Source organism: Syzygium oleosum, unplaced genomic scaffold, assembly GCF_021117445.2.
Source record: "Syzygium oleosum isolate NSW1041296 unplaced genomic scaffold, Sole_v2.1 Sole_v2.28, whole genome shotgun sequence".
NCBI lineage: Eukaryota > Viridiplantae > Streptophyta > Magnoliopsida > Myrtales > Myrtaceae > Syzygium > Syzygium oleosum.
This window is the reverse complement of record NW_026607512.1, coordinates 3,546,630-3,571,901: the sequence shown is the minus strand read 5'-3', so window position 1 is coordinate 3,571,901 and position 25,272 is coordinate 3,546,630. Positions and strand designations below refer to the sequence as shown.

Below are 25,272 nucleotides of genomic sequence, written 5' to 3'. Positions count from 1 at the left end.
TGACTAATATTTTTGTACCCTTAAGATAGGCGCGGCCTACCAGATCGTGCACAACGGTAAACTTTATGTATTGGATGGACCACCCCGGTTCATCTAGTACTTTGTTGGCTGCGCATTCAGTTCAGGCAGCAACTAGTAAGCTTACTACAGAATTTTCTTTGATCCGACCATTGACTGCGCAGGGAATGTCAAGCAATGAAAGTTTGTCCCCTTACTTTCACCTTGATATTGTCCAACATACCAAGTCTCTCTCACCCACGCGTGCAACGATGTTCCTAATGTTATCCCTCGTTTAGTTCAAGGCCAGAAGCAGCATCTCTCTTCCTCGACCACGTCGAATGCAGATTACAATTCCTAGGCACATTGTTTTTCTCATCATACAACATCTTCCAAGGCTGCATATTCCGATCTTTGTCGCCTTCTCCCATTTATTGAAGCATCTCTCCCAATTCATTAGGCTTTTCATTCGGAAAAAAAGGTGAATGTGCTTATTATAGTCTATTAGACTGTATCTTTCTGCGAATTTATAAATACATTAGTCATATTGAACAGCTTATGTGAAAGCGACGATCGTCATTTGAGAATGGCATTCATCAAGAAAACGAGGTTGACAAAGTTGAATTGATAGCCAGCTAACATGATTCTTTTCGCAATCACTTTCGAAAATAAAGTTTGATGTTTCTTGTCCACCTTATTCTTGAACATATGCAATCTTTTACTCCAAGTACATGTCGCCTCATGTATATGAGGTTCGCTGGAGTATTTCATAGACTTGAGATTATCCATCTTAGTGAAGTTTGTACGTCGTGAATATATCCCGGCTCTTAATTCTCTAGATAACACACCCTTGCTCCTCGTGTCAAGCGACTCGGTAACTACCGATAAGTACCAAATTGACTGCAAGATTGACGGTTAGTAAAGATCACCAAGTAACATAATGAAGGGATAGGAAAGAGAAATCATTCATCCCACAGCATAAGGAATTAGAACGTCTCCCATGTTGCATAACTGGAATGAAAAGAAAGATGGAAGCAGCTTATACAGCAAAAGGAGCAACCCCTCTGCAAGGCATAATCTCTATGATTAATGCCTTGTCACTTTCGTATTATTCATTTGATGCTTGTCGTAACTGAGTGACATGTATACTCACGAACAGGTAGTGCAAGACGCTGAGTAATTAAAGACAGATAGATGATAATTACCAAGTGCGGGGTCAAAAGAGCCTCAATCCGAAAATTAAATTGACGGTAGTAGCCCCCACATCTTACTAATATTGTGTGGACAATGCCTCCAGTAGAGCATTATCATTAGTCCCTCTTCCAAGACACTCTTTCACTTCTGGAACTCTAACACGGCATAGAAGTAATCGATGTACAGTGCTCGGAAACTAGGGAAGCCGGCGGAGATGCCGAGCTGCTGAAATTCCTGCTCGGTCCTGTTCTTGCCCTTGGCCCTGTAGATGGTCATCACGAAGATGTCATTCTCGAGAAGTGCCCGAGTCCTGTGGCTGTCATCCGAGTGCTTCGGTAGCACTGGCTCACAGGAGATCAGCTTCCCTCCCACCGGGAGTGCCTTGAAGCAGTTCTCCAGTATCTGCTTGCACTCGTCGTCCGTCCAAGTCGTCAATATCCACTGTGACCACAATACCATCCTCGGTGTTAAAAAGCGCATGGCTTTATTTAGCAAAAAACATGCACAACGCATACACCTATAATTCTTGAAATGATTGGACCTACTAATGACATCATCGACAGAACAAATCAAACTTGGCTAAAACTGCAATTATAGGGTGAGTTTGATTATCATAGGCTACACACAATTTAACTTGGTCCACATAAGCCAGGTCTAGCCAAGATCTTTCCCAGCAAAAGGAGAGTAGAACCCACATAATCATGAAAAGCGAAACTTCCACCCAAAGAATTCAGAGTGTGGACTCTGATTCCTTCTCTAGATGGTGCTAGCTGTCGAAATAAAATCTGAGCATTTCTCATGAGAACTATTAGGTGAGTGAACCATGGGCTGGAATTCACCGGCACGGTAATTTCATAGCCTAATGTGGTTGGTTTGGATGTCGGGCCCAAGGGTGTACCTAAAAGGTGAAGGTTCTCATGATCCAAAAGTAAGCTACATATCCACTTCATCAATCGCTCATGCCCTTGTATTTCACCATTTAAAGCAATAAAGGCTCTATGAAACGAACTCTACTTGACATTACCGACATTTGAAAGAGGACTCGGAAGGAGGGCTTAGAGACTCACTCGATGAACTAGGCATATCATACCATGAGGCCATCATTGTGTCTGGTACAGATTGATATCGACAACAAAGCCAAGAGAATGGCTTGAGAGGTATAAGAAGAGTTTGTCACTTGCCTTGGCTTGATGGAAAAGAATACAACACTCACTCCCAAGATGGGGCGAACGTGTGCAATATGGTATCGAATAAATTATTTGCTAGTAGTTTTCTACTACCAGAAGTGCTCAGAAAGGTGGAATTTGATCGAAAACTCATGACCAATGTAAAATATGGTCCGATATTTAAATTAGAGCCTAGTTGTACAGATTGGGATGAGGACACGATCAGAAAAGAATTCATAAAAATTCCATTACATAAATTATAACTTTACCAAGGAAAGCATACGGTGGATTTCCTACTCCAGCAGAAAATGTATCAATTAACACAATGCATTTTAGCTGATGTAGCCTTCAAGTCATTAGATTATACAGAACTATATGATCATCAAGTCTGTGGCTGACATACAGCTGTTTGAGGCGAACTTCATTAGGTTTTAGTCCATGTTGGAAGGGAATAAACAGCAAGATGCAAATTCCTTTTGTTGTTCACGAAATCATTTGCAGCGAAACTATCTATCTAGTGAAATAGAATCAATACCAAACATGGGGAGTTCAGCGAACAACTTACCCTCATGAAAATGGCATCACCAGCAGGGACGGACTTGAACATGTCACCACCAACATGGGTCACCCCTGTAAAATGGGACAGCTTTAATTAATCCTCAGCCACCAGAAGACTGTTTTTATCCTCTTAGAGGGTAGATGAAAAAAGGATAGTGAAATTCGTGTTTTCTTGTGTAATTTGAGGTAGACTCCTCCATTTCTTCATGGATTACGGTGAAACAACTTCAATGTATTCCGTCCTTCTCCTAGTTGACCTATGAAAAAGAACATGAATGTGTCTCGACTCCGTTACATTCCATTCCAGCGGCAAACGGACAAGTTTCTCTGAAGCTTGGAGCATCATAGGTTTCAAGCTTGCTGAGGTTACTATTTTTCGATAGGAAAGTTAAAAGGTGAAAAAAAGTATGAGCTGGAAAACCAGTTCTATGTTAGCAAATTGCCAGGTCTTCTTCCAAGGGCTTGATGCAGCAAGAGTTATGGCATGCGGGTGGAGGTAAGGTCAAATTGAAAAGAGCTAGTGACTAAGTGCGCGCCAGTTGCTTGTTGAAAAAACGTAATGGTCTTTTCTTCTGCATAATATTAGACATTGTGTATATGTGCTAACTTTGATAACTTTGTCCACATATTGAATAGCAGAACAGTTGACCAGATCATGGGCCCGATAGCCTGCTAAGCCTGCCTAGGCCCATCTTAGCAGATAAGGCCCGAAACAAGACTTAAGCAAGCCCAGGCAATTAATTTTCTTCTTGAGCTTGAGCCCACCCAAATAGGTCTGCTCAGGCCTGTTCATTTTACAAAAAAAATTTACAAGATAAGTACATTGAAAGTCCTAAAACTTATCAAGAAAGTACAATTGAGTCCTAAAATTTTCAAAAAGTGCAATTAAATCCTAAAAGTTATCATGAAAGTGTAATTAAGTCCGAAAACTTTCAAAAATGTACAAACGACGGAAAGACCTGGATGCATTAAGACTTGATATCTAACCTAACGGGCTCATTGACTAGGTACATTGAACATATTAACCTTGCTAAATTCATGGAAGAGCATTGGATGCAATGCGAAAGATATTTCTTATGCCGCCTTGTATGAATACCCTTAGGGCTCTTGTTGATATATATTTAACAAATTTAATGTTCAAACTCTGATCACAAAATTTCTTGGTGCAGTTAACGTGTTTAGGGAGCTGTAATATTTCCTTAACGAGTTACTAAACAAGTACCTAAAGGCTCTCCGTAGAAAAATTCTTTTTTTTTTGGGGTTTCTTGTTAACAGATGTGAAATTGACTAAACCCTTTTTTTAAGTCATTTTAAATGAGAAAAAAACAAAAACTGCATTCCCAAGATAGTGATGGGTGAGAAAGGTGTAATAACTTTACATGTAACTTTAAATTTAGTGTCCCGAGATAAATTATTATTTATCGTGTTTTAAAGATATGATTCTTGAAATATTTTCTCACAAGAAGAAAGAAAGAACTCATTCATGCGTGCATCTTACCGGGAATAGGAGGCGCTTCGGCCACGACCTCCGGCAAGTCGAAGTTGATCCCTTCCCGCACGTGCTCGTGCTTCCGCATGATCATCCGGAGGCAATCCCCCGCGCTCCCGCCGACGTCGACCAGCCTCCCCACCCCGGAGAACCCATCGTAGCTGTCCAGTATTGCCTTCATGAACGGCACGGACACCCCCGACATGGCCCGCTGCATCAGCTCGTTCATCTCCGGGTTCTTCCCATAGTGGGCGTACGCGGTGTTGCCGTTGGCCTTTGCAAAGGGCTCCGTGGCGGGGTCTGCCACCGCCTCGTGCACCAGCGGCCACGCCCTCATCATTGCGTCCTGCTCACGTGCCGAGAAATATAAATTTTTTTTTTTATTTTTTGGTGTGCAGACGAACGGAAAGATTCTGCTGCCATTGGCTGGGAAGTTCTAAGCTAGAATGTTCTGAATGATATCGATGTCTTGGGAATCTTCACCGTACTATACATTATAAAATACAGATTAATGAGAAGATAATGAGTAAATTAATAGCTTAATCTATGCACGGACGGGCCACACTCGTATTAATGACGTCATGGAAAGAAAAAGATTTCCCTAGATAGTACCAATCCATCTGGCCATGTGAATAGACATCGTGGAGAGTGACTTGTCATCTTCCTCTGAACATGGAAAGTGAGTTCATGCTAATCACACAGCCATTGTCTTCCGTTTATCACAAAAATTCACCACCCCTTTCATTTCATCTCCATGTACTCTTTCGATCGGCCCACGATAGCAAACAATCTTATGCGTTTGGACTCAGGCGCGCGCCGATCGATGACTCGAGCCCATCATGGGTCTTTTCTCCGGCGCTTTATCCGCACCGAAGAGATGCGAAATGGAAGTATTACCCATCTCGGTACGATTGATTAAGATGTTCCCCCACTTTGAAAAGGGGGGAGAAGGGGAGAAGAAAAGGCAAAATTAATCACTTTTCCACAACCCAAATTTGAATGAGTCTCACCCACTTTGTTGATAAGCAAATGATGTTGAATCCTCACACTCGCTCCAGCTAACCTTCCGTCATGCCATCCAAAACGAGTAACTCATGCGACACCTTTCGCCACTAGATCTAGACAACGACGGCTTTTTGATCCTGTGACCTCTCACCAACAATACTCTACCAGTCTACGAGGATGCCGGGTCATGCCTGAACTTCTCAATGTCTTCGTGTATGGAGTTTATATACATACTTATCAACTTAAACTATTGGATTGAACGATAAAATACTCACATAAAAATGCCACATGAATGGCCTCAAAATTAATTAAAGGGTTAATATCACTAAAAACCCTAAATTATATCTACTGTGATACAAATACCCCAATCCTAAAGTTGCTCAGTGTGACACAAATACCACAATTTTTTTTTCATAAAAAACCCGAAATTTATACTAACGCGACAAATATATCCTGGATGGAATATATGGGACACAAAAAAAATGAGGGTATTTGTGTCACAGTATGTATAATTTGAGATTTTTTTGTGGTATTTACCCTTAATTAAAAGTGAATTAAGCACTGAGACTATGTTTGGTAGTCAGAATAAATTTATCCTATTCTGTGTTTGGTTCCTATTCAAGACAAAATAAAGTTGCTGGGAGAGGTGAGATAAAAGTGAATAAGATTTTAATATCCATAATATAAAAGTTATTTTTTTTCTAATAACAAACTTCTAAAATTAATAAAAGTAAAATAATATTTGAATATAAATAAAATTTAAATTCTAATATAAAAAATTCAAAATAACAAAAAAATAACAACAATTTCGTTTTTACTTATTCCTATTTCTATTTCTATATTTGAATTTCTTTTTATCCTATTATAGATTCAATAAATGTGAATATATCTTTAGTATTTATATTTACCATTTAATAAAATGTTCTTAGAGAATGACATAAAGAGGTAAAAAGAAATAAAAAAAGAGAGGGAAAAATTATAAAAAAAAAATAAACAAATAAAAAAAGAAGCAGGCAACAGTATCGCAAGAGATTTTTATCGTCTCCGTTCGTACAATTTGGCACTACTATGCCGTTCATATCGAATAATGAACAAAATAGGATGTGAAAAATATCCGACTTTAGTATTGGAATTCACCAAACAGGATATAGCAAACGCAGCCCAAACAGGATACGTTTAATTCTTCTTTTTTCTTCTTTTTTTTTTTTTTGGTTAGGCCGTCTAAAGATAAGAACTCCATAAATGCGAGCAGTAACAATACACGGAAAACGACCCAATCCTGTTCCTGTCCAGGAGAACATACTGATGCTTCTTTGCGATTCAGTGAAGCAAATGTCTCGAAGATCGATCGGAGATGATGATGATACCCAGAAACATGCGATATGGACTGAGAGAGAGAGAAAGTTTGGGGCGATTTCGATTACCTGGTGGTGCTGGAGCACGTAGGCGGCGTAAGACAGGCCCTCGGCGTCGGTGACCAGGGTCTTCCCGACCTCGGTGAGCGAGTACCTCCGCTCGGAGCAGCCGGAGGCGACGTGCTCCTCGAAGACGCCGTGGCTGGCGAGCATGCGGAGGAGCCTCTGGAGGTTCTCGGCGTCGCCACCGCCCTTGGGGAGGGAACGGGAGAGGATCTCGGAGGCGGAGAGGGGGGCGTTGGAGCCGCCCTGCCAGAGGGCATCGGGGACGCCGAGGCGGACGACGGCATTGAGGGACATGGGGACGCTGATCATGTTGGCGAGCTCCAGGATGCGGAGCCTCGCCGTGTTCCGGGCGTCGGAGGTTTCGTCGCCGCCCATGGATGGATAAGGGACGTTCGTCTCTGGTGCGAGCCTGAGTGGTCAGTGGTGAGTGATGAAGAGAGAGAGAGAGAGAGAGAGAGAGAGGGTGGGCGTATCAGTACTCAGTTGGGGGGGTTCGTTGAGAGAGGGTTTATAGGTCACGCAAGTTCTTTTAAAATGACTTTCTATAGTCAAAAGTGTATATTTTATTCGAAGAATTTGAATTTGAGAATAAACAAAATGATTTTTCAGACATCATCATCATTTTCCTCTGAGTTAATATCACGAAAAATTCAAAATCGATAATTTTGTGATAAATTTACCCAAAATTATTTTTTTTATTACAAAATACCCACAAACTGATACAGATATTATAATTTTACCCTCCGTCAAATTTTTTAGTTGAATGACATGTGACAGTTAACGGATGTATTAGTTTGAGGTTTTACCCTCCTTTTGTCTCAGGTGTACCAGTTTGTAATTTTTCATGGTACCAATCCAATTTAACGGTAAATTTATCACAGAAGTACAAGTTTAGGATTTTTCATAGTATTAACCCTTTTCCTTTTGGTCATTTAGACATCATCTTTTGTTAGAGAGTTTAAATTACAATATGATTTTAGGTAGGCAAAATTCAAGTGTGAGCGGTTTGTAACCTATTAGCGAAACGATTCTCTTTCAAAGCACACGCATGTTTTCTCAAAAGAGTAACGCGAGTATATTAAGATTGGCTTACTAGATTTGTATATTAAACGATGTGGCTGACTACAAGTGGTCAATTTTAGGTCATATTCACTGTTAATAAAAGTATGTCGCATCACCTGATATACGGATTCAATAAACCAATTTAAGCTTAATTTGTTTCACGGAAAGTGAACTTTGCCAGAGGATATTTGAAAGGAACTTATTTTCAGAGAAAATGAATTTATTTTTTATATGTTTGGGTGTACTTTGAATATAGCGTGGAAGTCATTTTCTGATATTGATATGGCAAATTTTTTTTGTAGGGCAAAGTGTCAGAAAAGTCCTAAACATATTGGATTTGTGTCAATTTAGTTCTAAACTTTTTAATTGTGTTAATTTAGTTCTAAACCTTTTGATCTAGTGCCAATTAAGTCCTTTTGGCTAATTTTGGCCGGACATTGTTGACTTGGACACTAGCCGGCTTATATCCCATGATCGGCGCAAACGTGAACATTTTTTTTATAACATTTTAATAATTTCTGAATTTTTTAATTATTTTTTAAAATTTTTTTCCTTTTTTTTCTCGTTTTTTTTCCTCCTCTTTTCGGTGGCTGGCAAGGGCTAGCCTCGCCTAAGCAAGGGTAGCCGTTACCGCCACAAGTGAGCGTCGGCCTTGCCGGGGTGAGAGCGAATGCCGATGAGGCCGCCCTTGCCAAATCCAGGTCGGCCTCACCCTCTCCAACTCCCTCGGTAACCTCCTTGGCTTCATTCGGGAGTTCAACTTCTGCGACTTTGACGCCGCCTAGGGCCCCCACGCCCTCAACTCGATCGAGCTCCTCCGTTGGCAGGGCGTCAACTTCAAGCGCAACTACGCCAAGGGGATCAACTTGGCCCGGTTCGTCGAGCTGGTGATGTCGTCCGGCCCCGTCTGCAACGACGCCATGAGCTGGGTCACCTTCCACAGCACCTACGACTTCGGTGTAAATCTAACAAGGAGGCCGACCCTCACCGGCCACCGGAAAGAGGAGGAAAAAGAAAAAGAAAAAGTGGACCTTGGTGTCCTTAACGGCCCACGTGAATCGGGCTCACGTGGCCAAGTGCAACCTATTATTTATTTGGATCAAGAATGGTTGGCGCTTGATTTCATATTCGGCAAATAGTTAGAAATAATTCATTTAATTAAAGTGAGGACTTGTACATCCCCGTGTCCTCGTGGGCTTGAGCATAAGAAACAGAGAGATGGAAATCGAGAGAGAAGAGGGGATTTTTCAAGCACGAATCCAGTCGATAGCTGGCGAATTAAACGACGGGTTTGTCCGTAGCAGATGATACCATCTCAATCGTTAATTATGTGAACTGAAATATGGGAATCGCACGGTTAACAGCGAGGATGAATTTGATCTGTGCATTCTATCAAGCAAGCAATTTTTTTTCGTCACACACGATCGATGATGTTCGTGACATAATCACATTCGTCGTTTCCGGAGAGTGGATCCACATGAAATCGAGAAATGCACGAATGCTATCTCCAATATAAACAGCTTCAATCCTACAATTTAGAGCCGAGCCTTTCGGCTTTGCTGTTGAAATTTGTTTTCTGTGCATCCGGCAACATCTGCAACAAGCATTCTTATTGCACCAACAATGTACCAGTTTAAGGTTTTTTATAGTCAAAAAAATAATTTGGGATAAATTTGTCACATGTGTACCAATTTAAAGTTTTTAGTTTGGAATAAATTTATCACAGGTGCACCAGTTTAGAGTTTTTCGTTGTATTAACCCTTTAAACTTTTAATTTTCGCACAAAAAGTTTGAGTCAATAATTCGTCCATAATTTTCGCCCCAATCTTGGCTCCAACCTCGAGTCGTGAGCGGTCTTCCCACCTCTACGATCCTTATTACATCCAAAGGAGGTCGTTAGTGCTGATCTTCCCTCCTCTACGACCGTCGGTTGCATCGTATAAATACTCTTTCTTTAGTTGATCGAACTGCAATGACGGATTCATATTTGATCGGGAAATACTCTCTACAGTACATCCAGTAGGCAAAGTAGCATGAAGTGGCAAGTGCCAATGCGTCATCAATACGGTGTTCATGGAACCGGCGAAAAACAACGGTGGGAAAACATCTTTTCACAAGGACGATGGCCATTTGCAGAAGGAGGCTCCGTTAGTTTCATGTCACAGGACACGATACATGTCAAAAACAGCTCAGAACTTGGAAAGCAAACCTGCATTTGAAATCCTTGGGAAACTTTAAAGGGGCCACTTTTGTTTTCTGAGTGAATTTAGGACATGATACATGTCAACGGCGTTTCTTTTTCTGGTGCAATAAGAATGCTCGTTGCAGATGCTGCCATGATTAAGGATGCACAGAACAAATTACAACAGCAAAGCCAAAAGGTTCGGCTCAAAATTGTATGATTGAGGCTACTTGTTATAATGGAGATAGCATTCATGCATTTCTCAAGCTCTCCTTACCTATTTAACTTTACAAAGATCTTGCGTTCATTTTCTCTAGCGAAAAAGAATCAGGTATTTCTTTCCAGAAGTAAAAGAATCAGAAGCTTGAAAGAATATATTGTTGAGTAGCCATGTGTAAATGCTATACAATGCAGCTCACCTGGAGGAAGATGAAACTAAGGCTTGTGCAGTTTGCCGTCGGCTGACTCTCATGTACAAGCCCTGCAGGAAAAATCCGTCAGTGCTCATTCTTTGGTCGCAATATTTCTTTACACAATGTTTATATAATGCATGAAATGAACCACATGACAATCAAATTGGACAATCCATGGATTTAGTCATGGGAATTTTTCACCCCAGCCAGGATAAGGACATTAACTTTCATGGGTATGCTACTTGTGTCAATGCCAGCTTAACCTAAGATGGCCTAATCCCAATCCCATATATCATTATTGAGTTAGAATTGATCCTTGTTCACTTAAATTTCGGAGAAGGTGAAATACCAAAGTTCTTTAGAATCAACTTATTTCAGAATAAGTTAGCCAAGAAAGGGGGTTGATTAGCATAAGCTACATACGTTTGTAGTATGGATTGTCGCTCCAGTGGTCATGCTGATGTTCTGATCAGGAATCAGCTCAAAGTTCATGCGCTCCAAAAAGATTGCTAGAGCAACTATAGCTTCTAGCATAGCAAATTGGTCCCCAACACACTTACGTGGTCCTCCACTAAATGGTATGAATCTGCAATTTCCCCTTATCATTGTAAGTAGACATCCATGCCAAGAAAGAGGAAAGAAACAATGATCTATCATTCAAAAAAGAAGAGGGAAGAAATAAAAACGAAGAGCAAGAAACAAGTTTTGAAGGCTGTGCACTCGGTTCAAAAGATTCAAGGACAAAAAGAAACCTGAAATCAGTATTAGTTTCATTAGGCAGTGGACCTTCCGTGTAAAATCTCTCTGGCACAAACTCCTCTGCTCTCTCCCAGACCTAGTAAATTGGAAATGGAATGGGCACAAACAATTTCATAAATCAGAAACATTTGAAGAAATGCCTCCCAGAGCAAACAATTGCATAAGCCAGGGTGCTTATGTTTGGCATCAGGACTTCATGGAAACAGAATTCTATCTGCATCTGACAATACAAGTAAGAGGCATCGGCTTCAACAAATTGATCACAAGATATTGCTCCCAACTTCATCAGGGAAGCCAAAACATTTATTAAGACAATATAACTTTATTTCTAAGGATGCCTCTCTGGAGAGGAAAAGGATGAAGCTGGGTTTACGAAACTAAATCAGCCCAGATAAAAGTACAGGTGATTCCCTTCGTTTCATAAAAGGAAGCTAATCTTATTTATCATAACAATATGAAGTACATGACTTTAAATTGAAGCGGTGTTGACACCTATTTTTAATTGCCCAATTAATCGTAGGTTGTGACAAACGTGGATAATGATTGATGAAGAGAAGATATTGGGGATGCAAAATATTCTGACCTGCGGAGAGTGATGGATGTTATAAACAGATATCATTATATCTTGGCCTGGATCAACCTTGTAATTCCCTGGAAGGACATCAGAAACCATTGCTCTTCTTATCAAAACCTACAACAATTAAAAAGAAATGAGACCACGTTAGCATTAGGATGAGAAAGGAAGAAAAAGACTACAGGAAGAAGTGCAACCTACAGGAGGATGTGGATACAAGCGCAATGACTCGTTTATGCAACATGTCAAGAACTTTAGTTTCTTTATGCCTTCATATGTAGGAGGCCTTCCTTGTAAGACTCTGTCCACTTCTTCCTGGGCTTTCTTCAACGATGAGTCGTCCTTAATGATATAAATATCTAATTGTAAATATCTCACAATTGACACTAGCTATAATTCAGAAGTTCCATCCATCCGCAAAGAAAGAGACTTAAAATGAAGGGCCACTAACAAATAGGCCCACAAATATGCATAGCAGAGGTTCAAAAAACACAAATAACCAGATGGTGATAATTTGAGCGTAAGTTGAACCAAATATCTGTGAATGTATCATGCCAATCCAACAAAGTGCTCCCGACACAGTCTAAACAGCCTCTTCTATCTGGTAAAGCGTAACTTATTTGCATAGACATGAGTTAATGACCCAACTGATGATACACATGCAGACAGGATAACTACCTTACTTAGAAGATACAGCGTCCAAGTCAGAACCGAACCAGTAGTCTCATGGCCAGCAACTAACATTGACAAAAGGTCATCTCGTAATTGCAGGCTCGAAACCTGTAGAGGAATGAGAAATTACATTGCAAATCATCGAGTGAAAGATGTAAGCAATGACCACATTAAGCGCTCTTTTGATAAAACTAAAAGATAATTGCCGAAAATTGTGAATATATTGAGAATTTTATGTGCTCAAAGTAGAAATTAAAAGTTGTTTGATAATAACTAAAAACTAATGACTGTCATACATAAAATTGTGATCACCATAGGCATGTTTTAGTAATATAATTGGTAAAATTCAAATCGCCATCAATTACTAACTTTAATTAATAATTTAAGTCACCCCTTCCTCATGTATTCCATAAAGAGTTTTTTTGACTAAATTGAATCTGTCAAGTTGGTTGTCCAACAAGTTTAATATCCTTAAGTGCTGGATTTCTTAATTTTCAGCACTTAATTGGATTATTAGACAAGTCCTAGTTTTATTTGCTTTGTCTAACTACAACGTGCTAAGCCTGTGAGCACCTGCATGATCTCTGCACAAAACAAGTACATACAAAATGATTGCTCATAAATGTCATAATTGAGCAGCACAAAAAGAACAACAGGTGATAAATATGGATATTGCAAGCTTGCTAGCATGCAAGAATTCGCTTCCATCTTCAAACCACCTAGAAGAACATGGGAAAAATTGGATAAACAAAATAAAGAGGCAGGCGGTTATTTTCAGACATGGACTCACTTCAGTAAATTATCCAAATAAAGGTACCATGCCTGCAAATTCAAACTTCAACAAAACCAAAACACGGATTCAAATACAATGAAGTCCATTTTGCGCAATGCACAAGGTACATGACAAAAACAACTCAACCATTTGTAAGATTGGGAAAAAAAATCAATCATGAATCTTCAAAATTTGGGGTAAATTCCACATGTGGTTCCTGAGAATTTCTAATTAGGTCAGTAAACTTTGATTTCAATTACTCAATGCCCTAAAATTACATTTCTTTGCAATTGATGAACTTTGGTTGGAATCCAATCAATTATTCCGACAAACTGCTAATGCGGATGGACACATGGCAATCTTCTGACACCAAGTCCTTGTCAAGTTGCCACCGCATTAGAGTTTAGTCAGAAAGTAGGCCAAATTCTGGTCAAAGTGCATCCATTGCGAAAAAAAAAAAAAAGAACAAAGTTTAGTGCATTCACTAATTTATCTCAAAGTTCAGTGACTGATCACACAAGTTGCACAAAACTTTAGTGAATATTGGAGGAATTCACCCTCAAAATTTGGTTGCACTTGACCTCCATCTGGACTAGTGACAATCTGGTAGACCAAAAGCCAAGGCATTGCTAAATAAAGCCGAGCAAAGACATTCTAAACAACTCAAGAGTACTCAATTCGCAGTTGATGGCTTCAAACAGTCCTCAATTGCAGCTTGTAGTTCAATATGATGCTGTTTTGCAGGAAAACTCATTTCATAGTGTCAGTGATCAGATTTAAAGACAAATGCTTTAGAACAGTAGAGGCTTGAAATCCCAATTTGATGTTGATAATGCATCTTACATACCAAAGAAAACGCGAACATCAGCATATCAAGACCATTTTAAATAAATGAAAAGGTTTAATTGCAGTGGCAAAAGCCTATACTAAGTGCAGAACAGGAATACCTCTTCTCTGCTAGCAAGTAAAAAGCGAAGGATGCTTGGATCTGCGTCATTCACGTATTCCTCTTGATCAATTCTTTCACCTTCTGACTCCACTATCTCTTTGCACTTTGCGATAAGCTCTTCTACAGACTTCCGAATTACAGCAACTGCTTTTTCTGCTTTTATTTGTCTTGGTACTATTTTACAGAGGAATTTTACCTAAATTAACGAACAAAAATTATTCTGGATTAATGCAATATTCCAATATGCTTGAAAAATGAAAAAGAGCAACAAAAGCTTGCAGAGAGACTTGCCTTCCAATAAGGTAACAAATCAGTTGAGCGAGCTTCTGCTTCTTGCAAAGCAGTGTAAACTGCATTGATAACTGGGCTATCAGCAGTTAGTGAATCAAAGTTGTAGTTGAACACAGAGAGACCAATTGCATCAAGAGTCAGTTGAGAAAACTTTTCCTCCATATTTACAGCAGTGCCGTCCAACGCAGCTGCTTGGAGCTTCTCCACCAATCTCTCCGAACATCTGCAAAAGACCCTATCTACCATCACAGACAAGTACTTCTTGTGAAGAGATGGAACAACAGCTCTGCGCCTTGCCTGTCAAAAGATTATGGTCTACTAAGAGATACTAAAATTACCTACCATATCTGGGTTAGATCACTGTTCCACGTGCAAAGTTTCTATAAGCAGGAACAAAAAAAGGGAACATCACAAGAACCGTAATGACAGCATATGCATGATTAACCTTTCCATGGCCAGAACAACCACTGGTTAACATAAGAGAGTAAAATTAGAAAACTTTCTATTCATTAAGTGACCAAGCTGCATAAAAACCAGAACAACTTTGCACCTGAACTAGGTTTATGTCAAGAGTAGAGCTAAAATTACTAAAATCATGCTTCCTTAGCAATAATGTGGTGACACACATGGAGATTTTCTTTGACTATGTTAAACATGAAATGTGAGAAAAGTTGGCACAACATTTACAACAAGTTCAAGCAATTTTAAGTATAATACGAATCTTTACTGAATTGAATAGTAGACTATAACACCAACAAACTATTCAACTAAACTCTAACTTGGAGATCATAGAAAATAAAAATTTGTAATGCTAAGGTTAGAAGAACTGCTATAAAAATTAATTAACATGGTGATATGTCAGGTTCCCGTCGTGTGTGGCTCACTATAAATTGCTGGTGAATCTCGAGGACAGACACATCCCACTAATTTTAGAAACGAAAACTTCGAAAGCCTTAGACAGTTAATTTTCATCTACAACTTTGCATTCGTATTCCTCATCTTCATCTAAACTTCAACTGGTACTTACTTCACCATTTGCACATTCCAAGCTTCTGCTATGACGTCAGTTTTTGCAAAAGGGGAGATAACAGAATGTCTAAACATGAAACATACTTGACACCATTCTCCGACAACCAAACTGCTCAAACAATTCGGACCGCACATTCTTTCGCAGCACACAAAAGAGAAGCACACGCACGCTACAACGGCAACAAAGGACCCCAAACGACATTACCGTCCAAAGCGGGCCTTCAGCGATGGCAAAACCCGACCCGAACAGGAACTCCGAGACCTCCGCCACCAAACCCTTGGCATACTTCCCGTAATTCCTCAGCACGTGCTTCGCAATCGCAGGGTCGCTGACCACCACGAAGTTCCTCGGGCCCGCCGCGAGGCGGTAGATGGGGCCGCACTCGTTCATCCACTTGAAGAGCGGCAAGAACAGAGCGCCGCCGAGGAGGTCGGACACGTCGTCGAGCTTGGCGCTGGCGACGGGGATCCCGGAGCCGTCGCCGGCGCCGATGGTCAGCGACCGGGCCAGGGAGGTGAGCCAGTCGGGGCTGACCCACGAGCTGGGCTTGGGGTCGCCGGGCTTCGGGCCCTCGGCGGAGGAGTCCTTCTCGGCGGAGCATCTGATTGAGCGCGGGCGAAGGGGAGAGAGATTGCGGGGCGCGGGGACGAGGGGAGGGAGAGGAGACGGAGAGGGGCGGAGGGGGAGCGAGGCGAGCATTGTGCCGAGGCCGTCCGGCGGCGTTTAACGGCGGCTGTACGGCGGCTGTTCGGCGGTGTGGTGCTCCGACGAGAGGTTGAAGATGACGAACGCAATGAAACGTCGGAACAGCTCCGAGGTTCAGACAGGATTTATTTTTCTTCTTGTTGTTTTTAAAAAAATCTTATCTTTTTGTCTAGGGAGACACGACACAAGCAGTTTATGAACTTTGATCCGATGTATAATGTGATTCATGAATTTTTAATTTGTTTAATATGATTTTTAAACTTTAGCCTAATATTCAATGTGGTTTTCGAATTTTTAATTTGTTCAATATCATTCCTGAACTTTTGGTACCTGTTTAACGTATCATTTTCATATAGTTCAGGGATTACGTGGATCAGATTATATATTAGGCTAAAGTTCAGAAATCACATTAAATAAATTAAAAGTTCATGGATCATATTATATATTTGATCAAAGTTCAGAGACTGTTTGTATCATTTTCTCCTCTTTTAATGTCTGGGGTGTGGTGATTCGCACCGTTTTACTGTTTCACTCGTCATGGCGGGAACGACAGTTGAACCGATGGCGGGAGCAAACTGTTTTAGAGACATGCAGTTGTTGCCTTTGCTAAACAGATTAATGATAGTGTTAATAGCCCACTAATTAAAGTAATCTACAATGATCACGGATGATCTTTCATAATGCAAATTCACTCGTAAATCCGGTTAGAAGGGTCACTGAAGACGTGGACCCGAACGTTATTGCTTGTGCTTCGACAGGAGAAGCTAGCCGGCCCTGGTGGGTGGGTGTATTCGACAAGATCCGTCTTCGCTAGCTCGTCCTTGTTGTATAAGAAAGTAATTCTGGAAAGTGGAAACCTTATCCAGCGTTACTTCGAAAGTTCTCTGTATTGACGGGCTCGTTTTTACAACAATGGTAACAAGAAATATTTAGGCTGTGGGCTTTGTGCATGAGTTGGGTTGGAATAAGTGTAAAGTTGGAATTCCAAAGCACAATCTAGAAAAGCCATATTTCGAATATCATTATCAAATATCGAAATTTTGACTATGCAAACACTTGATCCTTAGTACATTATCTAATGGACTCCAAGTTTGTAATCGGATATTTCCGATAGGAGATGACCAATGACAAGGACATCGACATGCCAATCAACGAGTACCATAAGATCTGACCAACAAGTTCATATACTCATGAAACGGTTTCAAGACAAGTATTAAGAGATAACATGTTAACGATTGATATTAACTATTAATAAGTTTAGTGTTGCTCCCCCTGTCTGATACCAAAAACTAATTTGTCCATAATATCCTACTATATTCCTCATTCTTCCAATCATACAAGCAATATTACATCGTACGTCCCGTCAGATTAGAAAAACTAATACTACATTGCATCATACACATAATACCATTCTCCCCACTTTTTGTCATGATAAAAAAAAATTTAGTATGCAGAGGATAGTCTCATTAATTAAAAGCAGGAGCATATAACGATCATCAGAAAACAAATATTAACAGCCTTAGGTAAGCGAATGAAAAACAACAATTAAGAATTGCAAGGTCGCTTTGGCTGTGGTGCAGGGGATGAAGGAGCAGATGTTTCAACAAATTGGCGGAGTGGATTGTAACAGGTCAGACTCTTTTCTTTTTTTTTGGTAAAAATGTAAATATCATTTATGAGATGACGTATATAAGCGGCAAAAGGACACTAGAAGTGCCATAAGTTGTGTACGGAGATCACTTTGGTGTCATAACTTTTTTTCGGATCACTTTGGTGCCAACTTTTTTGAAAAACGATCACTTTAGTGCCAATGCTGACATGGCCGCCGGAAATCTGATGTGGCTCTTTTTTTATTAATTTTCGATGCTGACATGGCTCACCGGAAATCTGACGTGGCTTGCCGGAAATCTGACGTGACTCTTTTTTTGGCCGGAATTTTGGCCGGAGTCACTAAAGTGATCTTTTTTTCTCCGACTTGACATCAAAGTGATCCAAAAAAAAGTTATGATACCAAATCCATCCTCGTACACAACTTATGGCACTTATAGTGTCCTTTTGCCTACATAAGCTTAGGGGCATTCCCCAGTATTACAAATAGGACTAAGATCACGAAAAAATGGAGTGAGGGAGTCTCCATATAGAAGCCAATATTACATTTGTCTGGGAGGATCTAAAATTTTTGTAGTGTGAAGATCGCCCTTTGACAAGTTCACAAATTTTAGCCAAGATGATGATGGCATCGGTTGACTTGTGTTGAAAATTGTCTATGATTACGCTCCATCCAATGCAATAGATGGTCGCTAGGAAAGATATCTTGAGAAACCTGGCTACCAAGTCCTTGTCTTTAGTAGCCTTGATTATCCATTGGAGTTTATCGTTCCATCCTCCTAAAGAACGCCGGATTCTGTATTGTGCAAGGATAGTGCGCCAAATGCTTCCAGTCCAGGTGCACTGGAAGAATAGATGTTCTCTGTTTTCTAGACTAGATATAAACAGGTCAGACTCTAAACGAATGGCCTGTTCAAGCCTCACTAAATATCGTCCAATGGCATTGATGGATGTTTGCAGTTCCTTAACATGCTCTTGAAGCTTTGTGAAGGCTGCGCCAATATCAGCAATATCCTTGAAAAGTGGCAACTACCCCTGAGATCTTGAGCTTTCAGATCTAGGTGGTCGAGTAGTTGACTGCCTTTGGATAGGCACATGAGTTCTGGCCCTCCTTTTCTTCTACTTCTCAATTTCGGATTCTTCCTTAAGTCGATCCCTTAAAACTTGTTTGATCCTTTGATCATCACCATGGCCAATGTTCACTATCTCATTCCTTGGATTAACCTAACAATCGGGAGTCATTTTCAACATCATCTTCTTCAGTATTTTTTTTCCCAATTTCAACATGCACTAACTTTTCTTCCTTGAAGTCGTCGAGGTTGATGGCCTTCGAGTGCATGATTAGAGTGATAAGAGCTCCATAAGGCAGTTTGCCAACTTTCTTCTTTACCACTTAATACATGTGAAGAATAATGAGCCGAGAGAGTGAGAATGGTGACTTGTTGATGCCTAGAGAAGTCTCACCTTGTAACAAAAGACATCATTAGTGGAGCAAGTCTTAGAGCAAAGGCACATAGTCAAAATTTTCTGAATAAGATTCATCTTAAGGGGTAAAAGGCTTAACGGAACATGCTCTTTATATCCTCTATTTGCACCAAAAAATGTCCAATTTTTAGTTATTATCGACATGTGATAACTTGAAGAATCAACAACTAGAGGAATAGTGGAGTCGATAATCTCGGATGCAACCATCAACGTAGTGTAATAGAAGAAACCATCGACGTAGTGGAGTCTACGTAACCGTCCATAACCGTTTGGTAACCATTCGTAATCTCTTTTTGTAACTTCCTTTTATAACCTCTCTTTGTAACTTCTCGTAACCACTAAGAAGTTATTTTTTTGTAGAAACCATTTGTAATCTCCTTTTGTAACTTCTATGTATAACCTCTCTCTGTAACTTCTCGTAACTACTAGAAAGTTATTCTCTTTTAGTAATCGTTTGTGACCTCCTTTGTAACCTCCGTTGATAACTGTTGATTGTAGGCTTTAAATAACCACATCATACTTTTAGAAGAGGCCTCAACAAATCAATCAAACTATTATCTTTCAATTATTTTTACTTTCCTATACTGCACTTTATTTTTCCTTAGCTGCAGCTTTCCGATCCGCATGGTTGATTAAATTTCGGCGCTACATCTTTCTACGTTCTCAAGCTCTGTCTTTGATTAACTTTAGGCACAATTTGCGTATGTGTATTGCTGTGAAAGTGGTTGTATTTTCAAGCATTGTTGTAGAGTAAATTCGGGCACAATTTGTACTTACAATTCGGTTCAAAGTAAAAGTTTGCATTATTTCTTGTCTGCCTAGATATTTCCTGTCCAGAGTTACCTCAGAACCCATTCCTCTCGTTAAAAGCTGAAGAACGACTTTCAGTGACAGATATTTCGTCGTGGGAGTAATTCCAGCAAAACATCTTTTTGGTACGCCTATTGGGACCATTGTGGTTGATTTAAGGAGATACGATGGTGAGAGCAAGTAAACAACTTGATCATGATAATGCTGGTGGTACTAACTCGGCACCACAACCTGGAAAATAGAGTGGGATGTTGCGAGTCATCAATTGGATAGCCGGTGGTAGAACAAGAGCAAGGTGGAGATGTCGACATCCTGAGACAACTCATCGATGAGCAGAGAATGTAGTTAGAGCCAAGTCATGTGATGTTGGCTACTATGAAAAGGATTCTCAATGAACACCAAAAGGAAACAACTAACCGCATGATGAAAGACATCATCGACATGATCAAGCCCATAATTGTCAACATCTTCCATGAGGTCATGCATGGGCCTCAAACATCAAGTCGATCAATTTAAGTGTAGGCGAGTCTTAATATTCTTGCATTTTCTGGGCTTAACATTGTAATTGACAACCAAGGAAGACCACTGTCTAGGGGGCAGGACTACCAGAGGCCTGTGATGGAAGCAATGGAGATGCCCAATCTAGTGTAAGCTCCTTGAGGACCAAATATTGTGGTCGACAACCAAGTTAGACTACCACATTTGCCTAGAAGACAACCTGTTCAAGTGATCCCTAGTCAGGATGCCCAACAAGTCCAAGTAATACTAGACCAAGCGATGCAACGCATGGAATATGATCCGGTGAATACTTGACCCGTGAACAAAAATCTTTATCCGGAGTGGATGGATACAGTAACATATCCAAGAGGTTTTGAAATGCCTCATTTTAACCTTTTTCTTTGGCGAAAATGATCAATCAACAGTGGAGCATGTTAGTCGATTCTGTGCACAATATGGTGATGCATCTCATGCTGATTGTTGGAAGGTAAGGCTGTTTCCATTGTCATTATCTAAGATAGTCTTCATGTGGTATACATTTTTACCGGCCAATTCTATACATCCCTAGGAGCAAATAGAGACAAAATTCCATAGCCAATTTTATAGGTTAATTCCCGATGTGTCAATTGCTGATTTGGCTGCTATTAAGCAACATAATTATGAATTGGTGGACCAGTTCATCTCCAGATTCAAGAGGGCTAGAAATAGATGTCTTACTTGCAAATTTGGCTTTCGGTGGATTGAAATTCATTCTTAGAGAAAAATTCGAAGGCCAAAAGTTTACTGATTTATTTCAATTGGCAACGAGAGTGTCTAAGTATGAGCAATTACTTAAAGATAGAGATAGAGGACCGAGTGAAGACTCTACAGATTATGTGCCTTTCCTGGACAAGTATAAGCCATATGATGAATCTAAATAGGATTAAATCGGCAAAAAAAAAAATCAAATTTGGCAATGACAAGGAGGCACATGATTGATGAATAGGACTCTTGGTTTCCTAATTTAAAAGAATCGAATGATTGATGAATCATTCCATTCTTTTAAAGGAGGCCTATGTTTGCACAAAAAAAGTCCAATTTTTAGTTATTATCGACATGTGATAACTTGAAGAGTTAACAATCTCGGATGCAACCGTCAACATAGTGGAATCGAAGAAACCGTCGACGTAGTGGAGTCTAACCGTCGATAACCGTTTGGTAACCGCTCATAACCTCTGTTTGTAACTGCCTTTTGTAACATCTCTTTGAAATTTCTCATAACCACTAGAAAGTTATTGCATTGTAGTAACCGTTTGAAATATCCTTTTGTAACTTTTATATGTAACCTCTCTATGTAACTTCTCATAACCGCTTGGAAGTATTTCTATTTTAGTAAATGTTTGTAACCTCATTTGTAACATCCGTTGATAACTGTTGATTGTAGGATTTTAATAGACACATCCTACTTTTCAAAGAGGCCCTATGATAATCAATCAAAATGTTATCTTTCAATTATCTTTACTTTTATGTACTACACTTTATTTTTTCTTAGCTGTAACTTTCTAATCTGTGTTGTCGATTAAATTTTGGCGTGTATCTCTATTTTGGGTGTTGCATCGTCAATTAAATTCCGACGTTACATTTTGCACATTCTCAAGCTTTATCGTCGATTAAATTCTAGCACAGTTTGTGTACGTGTATTGTTGTGAAAGTGGTTATATTCTCAAGTTTTATTGCCGATTAAATTTCGGCAATGTTTGTATGTACAGTTCGGTTCGAAGAAAAAGTTTGTAGATATTTCTTGTCTGGGGTAGCCTCAGAACTCGTTTGCCCTCATTGAAAGTCGAAGAACGACTTTCGGTGAAAGATATTTTGTTGTGGCAGTAATTGTTGACACCTGATTTTTAGCCGACGCGTCGTAAAGGTAAAAATTTTGAGATTAGGGTTTTCGATTGTGACGGAACCCAAATCCTCAACCAAAAAGAGTCATTTAGCAGTTGTATTAGCATTAGTCATCCATTTTTTAGCTTTTTGCATTTCAGTTTCAAAAAGTCAAATAGTTGACTTTTGAGTTGACTTTTTTGTCAAACTTTGATCAAAAGTCAATCCAAAGTCAAAATTTGGGTTTTTGCATAAAAAAACCCAAAAATAGTGTCAATTTCACTTTTGCACAATCAATTTTCAAAAAAATTCAAAGTTTGACCCATTAATTGGCATTTTAGTATATAAATACTGAAATGTTGATTTTTCGTCAATACTTTGTCCAAAAAAATTTAAAAAATAAAAATACCTAAATCATCTCATTTTTAGCTTAATTTCACTTTGGCATCATCAATTTTACAAAAATCGGTTTAGAATCAACTTTTTCCCAATTTGCGGAATTTGGTTCAAATCAGCCAAAAATGAAATTACTTCATTTTTGGTCTTTTTTTAGGATAGTTTCCTTTACGACATTTGATCTGGAGATCATTTTTCATTCAATTTTCAAATCAATTTTAGAATTCCATGCCAAGGTTGAAAACCTCCAATTTGAGCCCTAATTAGGGATTCCGGTCGGTTCTTCATGATTTGCATAATTGAGACACGGATGAACCTAGTTTCTTAAGGAAAAGTGCCAAAAAAGTCCTAAACCTTTGCATTAGTGCCAATTTAGTCCTAAACCTTTTTTTGGTGCCAATTCAGTCCTAAACCTTTTGCATTGGTGCCAATTTAGTCCTAAACCTTTTTTTGGTGCCAATTAAGTCCTAAACCTTTTAAATTGGTGCCAATTCAGTCCTAAACCTTTTATTTTTGTGCCAATTTAGTCCTTCCGGCCAATTTAGACCGGAATTTGCCTACTTGGATGCCTACCGGCCGGCGGCCGGTCACCGGCGCCGACGTGGACAACTTTAATATTTTTTAAATATTTTTTTGAATTTTTATTTTTTTTCCGTTTTTTTCCACTTTTTTTTTCCACTTTTTTTTTTGGCTGTCTTCCTTCTTCCTCTGGCCGGTGAGCTCGAGCTCGCCGGCCACTGGCGAGGGCGGCCTCGCCCGGCGAGGGCGAGCCTCGCCTTGGTCGGGCGAGGCTCGAGCCCTCGCCGGAGGCCGCGGCGAGGACGAGCCTCGCCTTGGTCGGGCGAAGTTCGAGCCCTCGCCGGAGGCCGCGGCGAGGCGAGCCTCGCCATGGTCGGGCGAGGCCCGACCTCGCCCGACCAAGGTGAGGCTCGCCCTCGCCGCGGCCTCCGGCGAGGGCTCGAGCCTTGCCTTGGTCGGGCGAGGTCGGGCCTCGCCCGACCATGGCGAGGCTCGCCTCGCCGCGGCCTCCGGCGAGGGCTCGAGCCTTGCCTTGGTCGGGCGAGGCTCGACCTCGCCAGATCCGGCGAGGTCGAGCCTCGCCCGACCATGGCGAGGCTCGCCCTCGCCGCGGCCTCCGGCGAGGGCTCGAGCCTTGCCTTGGTCGGGCGAGGCTCGACCTCGCCGGATCCGGCGAGGTCGACGCTCGACCTCGCCAGATCCGGCGAGGTCGGGCCTCGCCCGACCATGGCGAGGCTCGCCCTCGCCGCGGCCTCCGGCGAGGGCTCGAGCCTCGCCCGACCAAGGAGAGGCTCGCCCTCGCCGGGCGAGGCCGCCCTCGCCAGTGGCCGGCGAGCTCGAGCTCGCCGGCCTGTGGCCTCTGGCCGGTCGCCGGACCGACGACCGGCCAGAGGAAGGAGGAAGACAACAAAAAAAAAAGTGGAAAAAAAAGGCAAAAAAATAAAAATTCAAAAAAATATTTAAAAAATATTAAAGTTGTCCATGTCGGCGCCACGTAGGCAAATTCCGGTCTAAATTGGCCGGAAGGACTAAATTGGCACAAAAATAAAAGGTTTAGGACTGAATTGGCACCAATTAAAAAGGTTTAGGACTTAATTGGCACCAAAAAAAGGTTTAGGACTAAATTGGCACCAATGCAAAAGGTTTAGGACTGAATTGGCACCAAAAAAAGGTTTAGGACTAAATTGGCACTAATGCAAAAGGTTTAGGACTTTTTTGGCACTTTTCCCTAGTTTCTTATATGAAACTCAAATCCAAAATCAATTTTAGAAAATTTACATGAATTTAAATCAATTTGACCAATCTAGTGATCTAATGATTGAGAAATCCAAGAGTAATTGGTCTAATTAGTGCAATTCAACTTGGCTCATTCTAGAATAACATCCAATTTGATGAATTGATGTTCAATTTGGCCAATTAGACTTCAATTAAATTCTTTAGTCTAGCTTTGCAATGCAAGTTAAATTTGATCAATTTGTACTTGTATTTCAAATTGATTCAATCCAATTGGCTCGATCAATCATGATAAGGATTACATTGCATGAAATTGGAACAAAATTGAGCCAAGAATCAAACCGGTTCAACTCGGTCGAACCCGAGTCAAACCGGTCCAACTAGTTCAACCAATTTTGATCGGAATTGAATCGGCCCGATCGGACCGGCCGTTTCTCGGCCCAAATTTCGGCAGCCAGCGGTCCATTCCAACCCGCCAAGGCATGCCGATCCCCTTTGTGTCTAAAATTACAAAAATACCCCTAAATGAAATTACAAAAATGCCCTTAAAATCAAATTTTAACTAATTTTCTTAAGGGATAATCAAATTTCCGTAGGGATTAAGCAAACAATCATGGCTATCCA

At 40.5% G+C, this 25,272-nt stretch overlaps 2 protein-coding genes across 5 annotated transcripts; both read right to left on the bottom strand.

Annotated features, from left to right (window-relative positions):
* Window positions 1–980: 980 nt before the first annotated feature.
* Window positions 981–7,309, bottom strand: LOC115675244 (nicotinate N-methyltransferase 1). Its single transcript, XM_030597840.2, has 4 exons — window positions 6,834–7,309; window positions 4,414–4,750; window positions 2,923–2,987; window positions 981–1,632 (listed from the first exon to the last, which is right to left on the bottom strand). Exons 1-4 carry the CDS (start codon window positions 7,203–7,205, stop codon window positions 1,333–1,335), a joined length of 1,074 nt encoding a protein of 357 aa, XP_030453700.1. The 5' UTR covers window positions 7,206–7,309; the 3' UTR covers window positions 981–1,332.
* Window positions 7,310–8,526: 1,217 nt separating this feature from the next.
* On the bottom strand, window positions 8,527–16,344 carry LOC115675332 (carotene epsilon-monooxygenase, chloroplastic). 4 transcript variants are annotated; one of them, XM_056303691.1, is made up of 10 exons: window positions 15,739–16,343; window positions 14,505–14,801; window positions 14,212–14,409; window positions 12,499–12,600; window positions 12,022–12,162; window positions 11,830–11,937; window positions 11,240–11,322; window positions 10,911–11,073; window positions 10,494–10,555; window positions 8,527–8,799 (listed from the first exon to the last, which is right to left on the bottom strand). In XM_056303691.1, exons 1-10 carry the CDS (start codon window positions 16,231–16,233, stop codon window positions 8,754–8,756), a joined length of 1,695 nt encoding a protein of 564 aa, XP_056159666.1. In that variant the 5' UTR covers window positions 16,234–16,343; the 3' UTR covers window positions 8,527–8,753. The 4 variants fall into 4 exon arrangements, with proteins under 4 accessions (XP_056159666.1, XP_056159667.1, XP_030453798.2 ...); XM_056303692.1 differs by lacking the exon at window positions 8,527–8,799 and adding an exon at window positions 10,056–10,101; XM_030597938.2 differs by lacking the exon at window positions 8,527–8,799 and adding an exon at window positions 10,084–10,223.
* Between the last annotated feature and the right edge of the window lie 8,928 nt (window positions 16,345–25,272).